Genomic DNA, 11,905 nt, shown 5'->3' with positions numbered 1-11,905 from the left:
GCGTCGGTCACGCGTACGCGTGACCGAGCTTGTGCTACTCGTGCGAAGGCAGCCTTGCGCATGCACAACTCTCTGTTTGCATTGGGTGTGTGCCAAAATAGCATATGACGCGTGCGCGTCATTGATGTGGACGCGTGAGTGTGCAGAATTGGAAAATGACGCGCACATGTCAGGGACGTGTACGCGTGATGCAATTTGTGCCTCGGGCATAGTGCCAGCACCAAGCCAGCCCAGCTTTCGGCCAATACACCTTTTACGTCGAATTCGCAGGGTCACGCGTGCGCATTATTGATGCGTACGCGTGAGGTGCCAAAAATCTCAAATGACGCATACGCGTGAGGGACGCGTACGTGTGGTGATGCTTGTACGATTGGCACACTTTCTGCACAGTTCCCATGCAACTTTCTGTTCAATTTTTTTTTAAATGAAGTATGCAGAATGCAAAATGCAGATGCGGATGCAGACATTATGAATGAACACTAAAAAAAATAGAATAAAATAAAACTAAGAATAAAATAAAGCAAAATAAAACTAACACTGAAAAAGAACGATCATACCATGGTGGGTTGTCTTCCACCTAGCACTTTTAGTTAAAGTCCTTAAGTTGGACATTTGGTGAGCTCCTTGTCATGGTAGCTTGTGTTTGAACTCATCCTGAAACTTCCACCAATGCTTGGACTTCAAACAATCTCTATCAATTCCAGATACATTCCCCAAGCTTTGATGGAGTTTTTCACAAGCTTTGAGCTCCCAAAGTCGATCCTCATGTATGCCTGGATCCCAAATCTTGTTTCTGCACCCGTCTTCAAGTGGAACATGATGATTCCATCCGGGTGGTAAGCAATCCGAATTCTCACTAAGGCATCCAAACAGCTTTCTAGACCTATTCATTCGAGCTCTACACCAACCCTTGCATTTAGACTTTGAGCTCCCAACCACAACGAATCTAGGATTGTGTTGCCAACCACTAACAATCTCCCTCTTACTCTTAAAGCCACAAAGAGCTCTAAACTGACCATCTGTCTCAAGTAAACCATATTCAAGTGGGAAAGTAAAGGTCAAGGATAAGAATTTTACCTACTTGAATGTTGTATTGGATGGTAATGGCTTTGGGGGAGAGGTCTCCAGCAACTTTGGCAAGGTGATCTCCAGCTCCATTCCCTTGGGCTCTTCTTTGACAACTTCCACCTCTTTGCAAGCTTCTTCAATATCAACCTCTTCCTCTTGGTAGCTTTCTTTCAATTCTCTCTCTTCTTCATTATTCACCAGGGGCATGGAAGGTTTTGCTTCTTCTTCTTTAATCTCCATGTCAAGTCCAATGGGAGAGGATTCAAATGTAGATAAGAATTCATCAATGATTGAATCCATCTCTTGATCATCCCCTTCAAAGTCTTCAACCATGATATGCCTTGGAGGTTGTACACCCTCCTCAACATCAAATTCAAACTCCTTAGAAGGGGGCTCTATGACTGGGCTTTCCCGTGGACGTTTCGCATCTCCTAAGTCTTCGACCACTTCTTCTTCTTCAACGATTACGACTTCCTCCAATTGTTCCAATACAAAGTCATGCTGCTCACTGTCCACCGGAGTTTCTAGTGTCTCCTTCATGCTATGTTCTTCATTAGATTCTCCACATAGATCCGTGGGAGTTCTTTGAGTGTCCGAACGTTGGGAAGCTAATTGATTTATCGCTTGCTCTAGTTGATGAAGAGTTGCATGAAGTCGATCCGTTGTTTCCTTGAGACGATCCTTTGATTCTTGTTGCGCTCGGCTATCATAAGTAGGATCATAGTGCTCTTGGATTGATGGATATGGAGATGGTGTATATTGAGGTGGTGGTTCTAAGTATGGCTCATAAGGTGGTTGGTATGGTGGATATGGGTTATGGTCATATGGAGGTGTTTGGTTGTAGGGGGCTTGTGAGTATGGTGGTTCAAAGGTATGTTGGGGAGGCGGTTCGTAAGCATATGGTGGGCCTTGTTGGTAACTACAAGGGGGTCCACCATATTCATCATCTTGGTACGCTCCCTGGAATGGCTCTTGACCATAGTAATTTGGTAGAGGTTGGTTGTCACGAAAGGGTCCACCATAACTATTGTCTTGGTATGCATCATAGAATGGTTGTTGGTTATAGCACATTGGAGGGGGTTGTTGCCAAGAGGGTCGATCAAATCCTTGTGGCTCCTCCCATCTTTGATTCTTCCAACCTTGATGCCTATTTTCATTATAGTTTCCATTCCTTACAACAACATTGGAACCAAACTTAAAACCAGAGGAGTGAGAATTCATATTAGTCAGGGAAATAAAAATTAATAAAAATTAAAGAAAATAAACTCTTAAAACTAGAAATACTAACAAAGAAACGAAAAAGCAAAAATAAAAACAAAAATAAAAACAAATAAACAAGCAAAAAGCAAATATTTACAATAACCAATAAGGCACACGTTTGCAATTCTCCGGTAACGGCGCCATTTTGACGAACGGATTTCTGCTAGTAAAGAAATTCACAAATAAATTCTCGTTATAAGTATAGTTTCTAAACCAACAAAGAATCCTTTCGTACAAAAATTTGGTTGTCACTAAAGCAAACCCAATAAAATTGATAACCAAAGTATTTAAACATCGGGTCGTCTCTCAAGGAATTGCAGGGAAGTATGTTTTATTATTGGTTATGGAAAAAGTATATTTTGTTTTGGGTTTTTTTTAAATAAGGAACATGTAATTTAAATGACGAGAAAAATAAAATAATAATTAGAAAATCTCTTGGCAAGGTATGAGAACTGGAAATTCCATCCCAGTTGTCCTTTTATCAGGTGTGATGAGAATTGTTTATTGCTCCCACTTAGTTAACCCTTACTAAATAAAGGAAAGTCAAGTGGACTAATCAACTTGATTCCTTAAGTCCTAGTCAACTCATATGGAAAGACTAGCTTTAGAGGGATCCAAATCAATCAGCAAATTCCAATTTTCAATCAACAGCTGAGTTTGACAACTCAAGTGTCACCAATTACTCAACTAAACAAAGGAGGAAAAATCTAAATTATTTATATCATATCATAAATAGAAGAAAGCAATCATAAATCTGAAATACCTCAAAGTGCATTAAATAAGAAAATCAATCTTAACATGGAGTTCATAAACCAATATTAAAAAACTGAAATAAGTAGAAGAGAAATTAAAGTAAAGGAACATTGAACCTGGAATGAAGAATATAACCATAAACTAAGAGAAATCCTAATTCTAAAACCTAAGAGAGAGGAGAGAGCCTCTCTATCTAAAAAACTACATCTAAAACCTAAAATTATGAATTATGAGTGAATGATGATGAATGAATGGATTCCTCCACTTTATAGCCTCTAATCTGTGTTTTTTGGGCCAAAAACTGGGTCAGAAACAGCCCAGAAATCGCTGGGAGCGAATTCTGATTCGTACAAGTCGCTGATTTTTCTGCAGAACGACGCATGCGCGTGATTCACGTGTGCGTGTCCTTTTTCTGTATGGACACTATAGCGAATTATATATCATTTTGAAACCCCGGATGTTATCTTTCCAACGCAACTAGAACCGCCTCATTTGGATCTCTGTAGCTCAAGTTATGACCGTTTGAGTGCAAAGAGGTCAGGCTGGACAACTTAGCAATTTCTTCAACTTCTTGTATTCCTTCCACTTTTGCATGCTTCCTTTCCATCCTCTAAGCCATTCCTGTCCTATAAACTCTGAAATCACTTAACACATATATCAAGGCATCGAATGGTAATAAGAGAGGATTAAAATTAGCAATTTAAAGGCCCAGGAAATATGTTTTCAATCATAGCACAAGAGTAGGAAGGAAAATGTAAAACCATGCAATTAGTATAAATAAGTGAGTAAAGAATTGATAAAGACCACTCAATTGAGCATAAGATAAACCATAAAATAGTGGTTTATCAGCATGTTTTGTTTAGGTCGGAATAATTGACGCACATCCTCCACCTCCCGCTGGCTTTTTTGACTAGGACAACGTTGGACAACCACGTTAAGTACTCGAGTTCTTTGATGAACCCTGCTTCTAGTAGCCCGGCTGTTTGTTTGGCGACCTCGTCGGCCCTTTCCTGAGACATCTTTTTTCGCCGCTGGGCTACTGGTTTGACATCGGGTTTTACGGCTAGTCGGTGGGACATGACCTCGGGATCTAGTCCTGGCATGTCTAATGGTGTCCATGCGAAGAGGTCGCCGTTTGCTCTTACAACCTCCATGAGGGGGCCCTTGAGTTCATGGGGCAGATTCCTATTTACGAAGGTAAACTGATCTGCCAACTTCCCTATCTAAAACTTTTCCATGTCCCCCTCTGGTTCTGGTCTCGGCTTGTCTTCCATCCTGACGTCCAGGTCTGCCAAGAACACGCCAGCTGCCCTCTTAGATTCTTTTCTTAAAGAGAGACTGGCGTTGTCGCAAGCGACTTCTGTTTCTAGGTCTCCCTTTATAGAGCCAACTGTTCTCTTGACCGTTATGAACTTCATTATCAAGAACTTAGTGCATATTATAGCTGAGAATTCATTGATGGTGTTTCTCCCCAGGATGATATTGTAGGCTGTGGAGTCTCTGAGGACTACAAAGTCTGCCATAACCGATTTCCTGGCGTCGCCGGTTCCCAGGCAGATTGGGAGGGAGATCGTCCCGTCAGGTTTAATGTAGTTATCGCCTAGTCCCATGACTCCGTGCTGGTGATTCTTGAGGTCAGACACCTTGAGGCCCATGGCGTCAAACACGTTTCTGAATAGGATGTTAGAATCAGCTCCCGTGTCGACGAGGATTCATCTGACTAACCCTGTTCCGACCATTGTTGTAACTACCATGGGGGGTTCTCAGGGAGATCGTGAAACCATTTATCCTCTGGGCCAAAGGATATTGTGGGAGATCTTTTGCTGGCGATGGGGCCTTCTGTCGAGATGGAGAGTATCCGGGTATCCTTCTTTGCTGCCGATTTGGATTTGGGGGGGCTGTCGCGCCCGACCACGATGTTGACCACAAAGGTTGGGGGGTTATTGGCATCCTCCATGGGTTCTTGCCTTGACTTGACAGTTCGGCTACGATCTTCCTCAGAGTGCTCTCGTTCTCGTCTTCTCGGTTCTCTGATGAGCCGGGAGAATTCGCTCAGCTTTCCTTCTCTGATGGCCTTCTCTGAGGCATCTTTGAGATCGAAGCAGTCCTGGGTTTTGTGACCAAACCCCTTGTGATAATCGCAATAAAGGCTTTTGTTGCCTCCCGTTCTTTCTTTCAATGGTCTGGGTCTGGATAGGATTCCTTTGTCTACAATTTGCTGGTAAACCTCTACTATGGACGCCGTGAATGGCGTGTAATTTGTGAACCTTCCTACTCGTGGGGGTTGCTTGGGTTGCTTGGCTAGGGTGCCGTCCCTGGGAGCCTCTTTATGTCTTTCGAACTGAGGGGCCTGCCGAACTGAGGGGTTTGGGAGCTGCCGCTTGTTGGCTGCTACAACCTGACTCACTTCCTCATCATTGATGTATTCCTTGGCCACGCTTTGGATTTCTTGCATGAACCAGACAGGCTTAGTGGTGAGGTGCTTCCTAAAGTCCTCGTTTAGCAGGCCATTCGTCAGGCAGAGACTGGCGACTGAGTCTGTAAGGCCGTCGATCTCCAAGCACTCATCGTTGAATTTGTCCAGGAACTTCCTGGTCGGTTCCCCGGGCTTTTGGGTAACCCCTAATAAGTTGATTGGGTGTTTTGCCTTGGCTATGCGTGTCGTGAACCGAGCCAGGAAGCTCTGGGATATGTCTACGAAAACTGTGATGGAACCTTGTGGGAGGGCGTTGAACCATCGAATCGCTAGGCCGGCTAGCGTCACATGGAATGCCCGGCATCTGACCGTGTCGCCTACCCCTTCCAAGTTCATCCTTGCTTCAAAGGCTGTGATATGCTCCTGGGGGTCCTTAGTCCCATCGTACATCATGTCCGTCGGCTTGTCAAAGTTTCTCGGGAGTCGGACCTTGAGGATCGAGGGGTGGAAAGGAGTGGCTCCCATGATAATGGGATCCTGTTGTTTCCTGGCTTTCCCTCTCTGGGATTCCTAGTGGCTCTCTGACCTGCTTTGGGTAGGCCGGGAGGTCGCTTGTGTGTGCGCCTCGTCGCGCCTTGTTAGGCTCCTTTCTTGGCTGTCGTGTGCTCGGGAGGGGGAGCGAGTGCGGGCGTGGGATCGGCTGACGCCGCCGTGGGAGTGGCTGACGTCTCCGTGGGGTCGGCCCCTCGCCGCCAGCTCTTGCTCAAGGTTTTGTACTCTATGCCTGAGTTCTTGCGTGATCTTGGCGCTGTCGGCCCCGTCCCCCCGAAAGGACGTCTTTCGAGGGTCTTGGTGTGCATTTGTTGGTTCGGCTGAATGGAGGATCTCGGCTGTTCGCCGACACAAGCTGTCGAACTTGCCCTGCTCAGGCGGGTCCAACCTCCTTCGCGGAGCTCCTCCGAATTGAGGGGTCGCTCCATGTCTGCTCTGGGGTCCCCACAGACGGCGCCAATGTTCGATACCTGATGATGTCGGTTATTCGGCGGACCGGGTTGTGGTGGAAAGATAAAAGGGGGTGACCGTGGGGCGACCTGGAACGAATCTTCGAGTTCAGGTGAGAGACTGGCGAAGCCGGCGGTTGGACAGTAAAGGGGGGTGGCCACTTGCAATGACACTCTGACGCTCAAGTCAGTATCTGTACGATAGGGTAGCCAAATTAGGCAAGATGATGTGTACCTCGGGGGGAATGCTTACCTCTCCCCTTATATACTGTGATGGGCGGGCCCAAAGATGACCTAGCCCATTGGCCAGGACACTGTGAGCCGTCCCTGTCCACGTGGGAAGAGCTGGTCATCCCGGGCCTTGGGTCGGGGCTTCGGGTGTTGCCCCGAGGAAGCTGACCCGACCGATTCACTAGGCGGGGCGTGCTGGGTTGCACAGGTGGGGAAACCGGGTGTCGTCCGGGTCGGGTGCTGGGACCGGCCCGTTGGTTTCCTTTGTAAGGGGTAGTTTGGGCCTGGGTCAAAGGTGGTGACTCGACTCGGCGACTAGTTGGGCTGGACTTTGTAGTGGTCCGTAACAACACTATAAGATGATTTGGAGTGGGATATTAAGGATATAGATATGGAACAACACTTGTTGAAATTCAAATTAATAAGGATGGAGGTAAGTGATTGTTTTAGACATATTTATGCAAATTAAGAGAATTACGATTCCCTGTGTATTGTTTTATTTTTATTAAGTGACTACAATTGTGGCTATGATGTTTGTTCTTTTATTTATATGATTATTTGATATGAGTAAAGTTTGCCATTATTTTTATCTTTATAGTTTATTACCCCCATTTTTCGTGTTAGTATCACTAAGTCCACTTATATTTCCCAATTAGTAACGATTCTAATAAAAATCAGTTATCCACTATTTTTTTATAAATTATTTTATGAGATTTTATGTCAAAAATTTTGTAAAATTTGAGTATCAACAACTAATATGATCCAAATAAGGCTTATGCCTAGATTGGAAATATTAGGGTGTTACAGTTGTTGCATGCACAAGACAGGATTCAAACTCCCGACAGTTGCTTAAGCAGACTAATGAGCTAACAACTATATTATATTATGGACATGGATTCGTTACTCCCACTTTTGTGTAAGAGTAACATTAACCACCATAAAAATATTTATAAAGAGAATCCTATTTTTTTGTGTTTGGAAAAATCAATAATTAGACGTTTACCTCTTTGTTTATTCTTTTACACATTCCTCTTTTTTCTTTTAATTAGGCATTTGCCTCTGCTGGGGTTTTTGCCACTTTCTTTCATCGTTGCTCGTTTTCTATTCCTCTCCTTTCGTGCTTGCTCGTTCTATGATCCATCATCATGAGTCGTAGCTGGTTCTCCGCTTTTTACTGTGCGTTATCGCTATTATTCTGTTTCTAGTCGTCATTGCTGGGTGGTGTTGCTGCTGTGTCTACTCAAAATGGAATTCATACCCTACAACATGGCTTCCATTACTCACCTAGTCCTTTGCCTCGAATGTCTATAAAATATGGATTTTCACAATTATTATCTTGTAAATATACATTATGTCATTATTTCATTCTATATTCACATTATTGTTGCTTCAATTTCTAAAAACAAATAGTCTCTTCCTAAGGACCGGAAAGCATTCTATAACAGGTGACATTTTTTGTCTAATTTCTACAATATTGCCTTGGTTGCAGGCTTGCAGTGTAACCATCCATACGCATAGGTAATTAGATAATTACCGCTATAGTTAATTTTATTTTCTCGAATTAGCCACATCTCATTAATTCATTAAATGATAAATTAGTAAAGGGACAAGCCTAGATGCATCATCAATTATCAAACCGGTTTTTCCTCTATTATAAAGCCACGGTTTTCCTTTCCTTTTGCACGGTTCAACCAAACCATATTTCCTTTAACTAAACCCAACAAAAGGAAACCCTGATTAAACTCATTCCCTCTTCTTCTCTCACAACCATGGTTCTGAAAACCGGACCGGACCGGCCGATTCAACCGGAATAACCGGAAACCGGTGGCCTAGCCGGTCCGGGTGACAGAGAAAACCATCTGGCAAAAACAGGTGAAAAAACCGGTTGAACCGGCAGTTAACCGGCGAACCGGAAGAACCGTCCGGTTTTTTGGCGGTTTAGTGGTTTGCAACTTCAATGCCAAAACGACGTCGTTTTGGCTTAAAAAAAAAAAAGAAGAAAAGGCAAACGCGTAGCGCCGAAACCTAACCCACTACCATTAACCCTAATCTCAATCTGAGCTCAGCTCCCCTTTCCCCTAACCTAATCTGCGCCAGCCTCCATTCACCCAGCAAGGCCACCATTCGCCACTGACAGCAGCCGCGACCACCACCGGCCGAGCCCGCCTCCTCGTCGCCGAACGTCACTTAGCCCGCCCCTCATTCGCCACCCACAACCATCGACAGCAGCCGCGACCACCACCGGATGAGTCCGCCTCCTCGTCGCCGAACGTCACCTAGCCCGACCCTCATTCGCCACCCACAACCATCCACAGCAGCCGCGACCACCACCGGCTGAGCCCGCATCCTTCTGAATTCGGTAAGACTATGTTCTATGCTCCTTCTTGATTTTGGATTTTGATTTTCTGAGGTTCTGTGAGCTCGCCTGTTCTATGCTGCCTTCTTGATTTATGATTTTGATTTTCATCATTGCTGTTGTTGATTTTAAATAATGAATATGTTTTGCTGCTTCTGTTTGTTGCTTAATGATGAAAATTTTTTGCTGCTTCTGGATATGCTTGCTGTTTCATTATATTCATGGTTTTCTGAATCATTGCTGTTGTTGATTTTGAATATGTTTTGCTGCTTCTGGTTGTTGCTTAATGATGAAAATTTTTTGCTGCTTCTGAATATGCTTGCTGTTTCATTATATTCAGAATGATGAAAATTTTTTGCTACTTCTGAATATGCTTGCTGTTTCATTATATTCATGGTTTTCTGAATCATTGCTGTTATTGATTTTGAATATGTTTTGCTGCTTCTGTTTGTTGCTTAATGATGAAAATTTTTTGCTGCTTCTGAATATGCTTGCTGCTTCATTCGGTTTCTCTGTTTTTCTTTCTAGATCTGTTTCCTCTGATTCAATTTTGTGTATATATGTATACATTTTTGTGTAAATTGTGTTATTTTGAATTTGATTTGTTTTGTTTGAATGGTGCAGTACTGAAATTGATCTGGTTTTGAAACTTTAATTAAAATAAAAAAAGAAACTGATGATCCTCTTCTGAGCTCACTGTCACCACCGTCATTCCTCCCTTGCCGTGTCTCCAGTAAGCCGCTGCTTCTTTAGTTTTGATTTCTAAGATTCTGGCTTCTGAGTTGATTTTTTTGTACTAGATTCTGAATTGTGATTGTGTTCTAAGTTGGATTGTTCCTTAATGTGAGTCTGAATTTAATTTGAATTATTTCACTTAGTTTTTCTGTTTCTGGATTTGGAGGTTGAGTTGTCTGTAACTCTGTATTCTGAGTTTTTGTTGTTGAAAAGCATTGAATTTGTTGAATCTAGTTAGGGTTTGGTTAGTTATAAGAGGCTTGTTGCACAATAAGAAATTTCATCAATGTGTTATTCAATTGAATTGTATATTGGCAACCCAAAAAGGGATAATTGAATTGTATAAGAGAATTGATGTTGAATAATTAGCCTTGGCTTGACAATGTTGCCTGCAAGATCTTTAATTTTTTGCAGCTTGAGTGAAGATTCTGCCTCAGTTAGTTGTTTTAAAGTTATCAATAAATTTAACTCAATCTGAATATTATCAATGAACTTTTCATCTTCAATTTTTTTTATATCTTAAATTCTATTAAAATTTTTTTACTTAAAAATTCATGAATTTTAATGAATTTAAATATATAAAATTATATATTAAATTTTTAATAATTTTATTTAATATTTAATTAAACCGGTTGAACCCCGGTCGAACCACTAAACCAGTGAACCAGTCGCCTCACCGGTTCATTGACCGGTCCGGTTCTCGCAACCTTGCTCACAACCGAACGGCATTCCAAGGGAACCAGTGTCACCTTTTCAATCATTCAATGCTGTGATGTGGTGTTGCAAGAAGGAGGAGGGCACGAAGCTTTCTGCACCCAACTCACCTCTTCTCCACCTCCTATATGTATATATAGATGAAACAAGCTTCTCATTCTTCTGGAAACAACAGAAACGCACGACAAGAAGAGAAGAAAGGAAGCAAGAGTGGCGGCTAAGGAGAAGAAGAAGGAAAACCCAGGCAGAATCATCATCATCTCCGTGCATCACCATCAATGAAGAAGAGAAAGACAACCATGGGAGTTGCTACCCGAAGCCAGAAGAGGAGCCCTATCCCTTTTCCTTTCCGATTTCTTTAGTGTTCTTGTTGGGTAAGAACTAGTAATTTCTGTTTTCTTTTGTTTTTCCCCAATTCAAAGGTTCTATCCTTATTGAGCTTCAATCTCTTTAATTAGTGACCAAACCAATCAAGCTCAGTCCATTGCAAGAGTAAGAATCCTTCTCTTGCTCCATATGAAGTTCGGCCATTTGGTCCTGTAAATTAACAAATTTCTTTAATTATGTTTGTTAGGGTTTCTGATTTAAGATAAGCAAAGGACGGAATTTGATTTGTAGATTCTCAAAGAAAGGTAAGGGATATGATAGATAGAATGTTGCTTTGGTTGTGATGAGGTATTTTGATGAGAAACGAATCTCTCACAAAACATCACAAAACTAACCGGCAAGTGTACCGGGTCGTATCAAGTAATAAAAACTCACGGGAGTGAGGTCGATCCCACAGGGATTGAAGGATTGAGCAATTTTAGTTTAGTGGTTGATTTAGTCAAGCGAATCAAGATTTGGTTGATGGTTTTGTGACTTGCAGAATTAAATTGCATTGAAGTAAAGAGAACAAGAAATAAATTGCTGAAACTTAAAGAACAAGAAATTAAATGGCCGAAACTTAAAGTGCAAGAAATGTAAATTGCGGAATCTTAAAGTGCAAGAAATGTAAATTGCTTGAAATGTAAAGGGGATTGGGATGTGGATTTGCAGAAATTAAACAAGGAAAAATTAAATTGCATCAAACAGAAGAAGGAAAAGGAATTGGGATTGGATCGGATCTTATAACAGAAAAGTAAATAAACATGGAAAGCAAGAAACAGGGAATTGAAATGAGAAATTCAGATCTCAGGACCCAGAGACTAGAAAACTAAGTCTAGATCTCAATGCCTTCCTAGATCCAACAAGAACAATAGCAAGGAAATTGTAAATTGCAAAGAAAAGAGATGAAGAACAATGAACCGGAAATGGAATTCAATTAAGCAGTAAATAAACAGAGAGATCCAAGATTGAGATTGAAACAGAATTTCTTCAATTCTCCAATCC

At 42.2% G+C, this 11,905-nt stretch overlaps 1 protein-coding gene across 1 annotated transcript; it reads right to left on the bottom strand.

The window, feature by feature from the left end:
* Nucleotides 1–4,828: 4,828 nt before the first annotated feature.
* On the bottom strand, nt 4,829–6,022 carry LOC112785677 (uncharacterized). Its single transcript, XM_025829120.1, has one exon. The coding sequence runs from the start codon at nt 6,020–6,022 to the stop codon at nt 4,829–4,831; it is 1,194 nt and encodes a 397-aa protein (XP_025684905.1).
* Nucleotides 6,023–11,905: the final 5,883 nt, after the last annotated feature.

This window comes from Arachis hypogaea, chromosome 20, assembly GCF_003086295.3.
Source record: "Arachis hypogaea cultivar Tifrunner chromosome 20, arahy.Tifrunner.gnm2.J5K5, whole genome shotgun sequence".
Taxonomy (NCBI): domain Eukaryota; kingdom Viridiplantae; phylum Streptophyta; class Magnoliopsida; order Fabales; family Fabaceae; genus Arachis; species Arachis hypogaea.
This window is presented reverse-complemented; position numbering and strand designations above follow the sequence as displayed.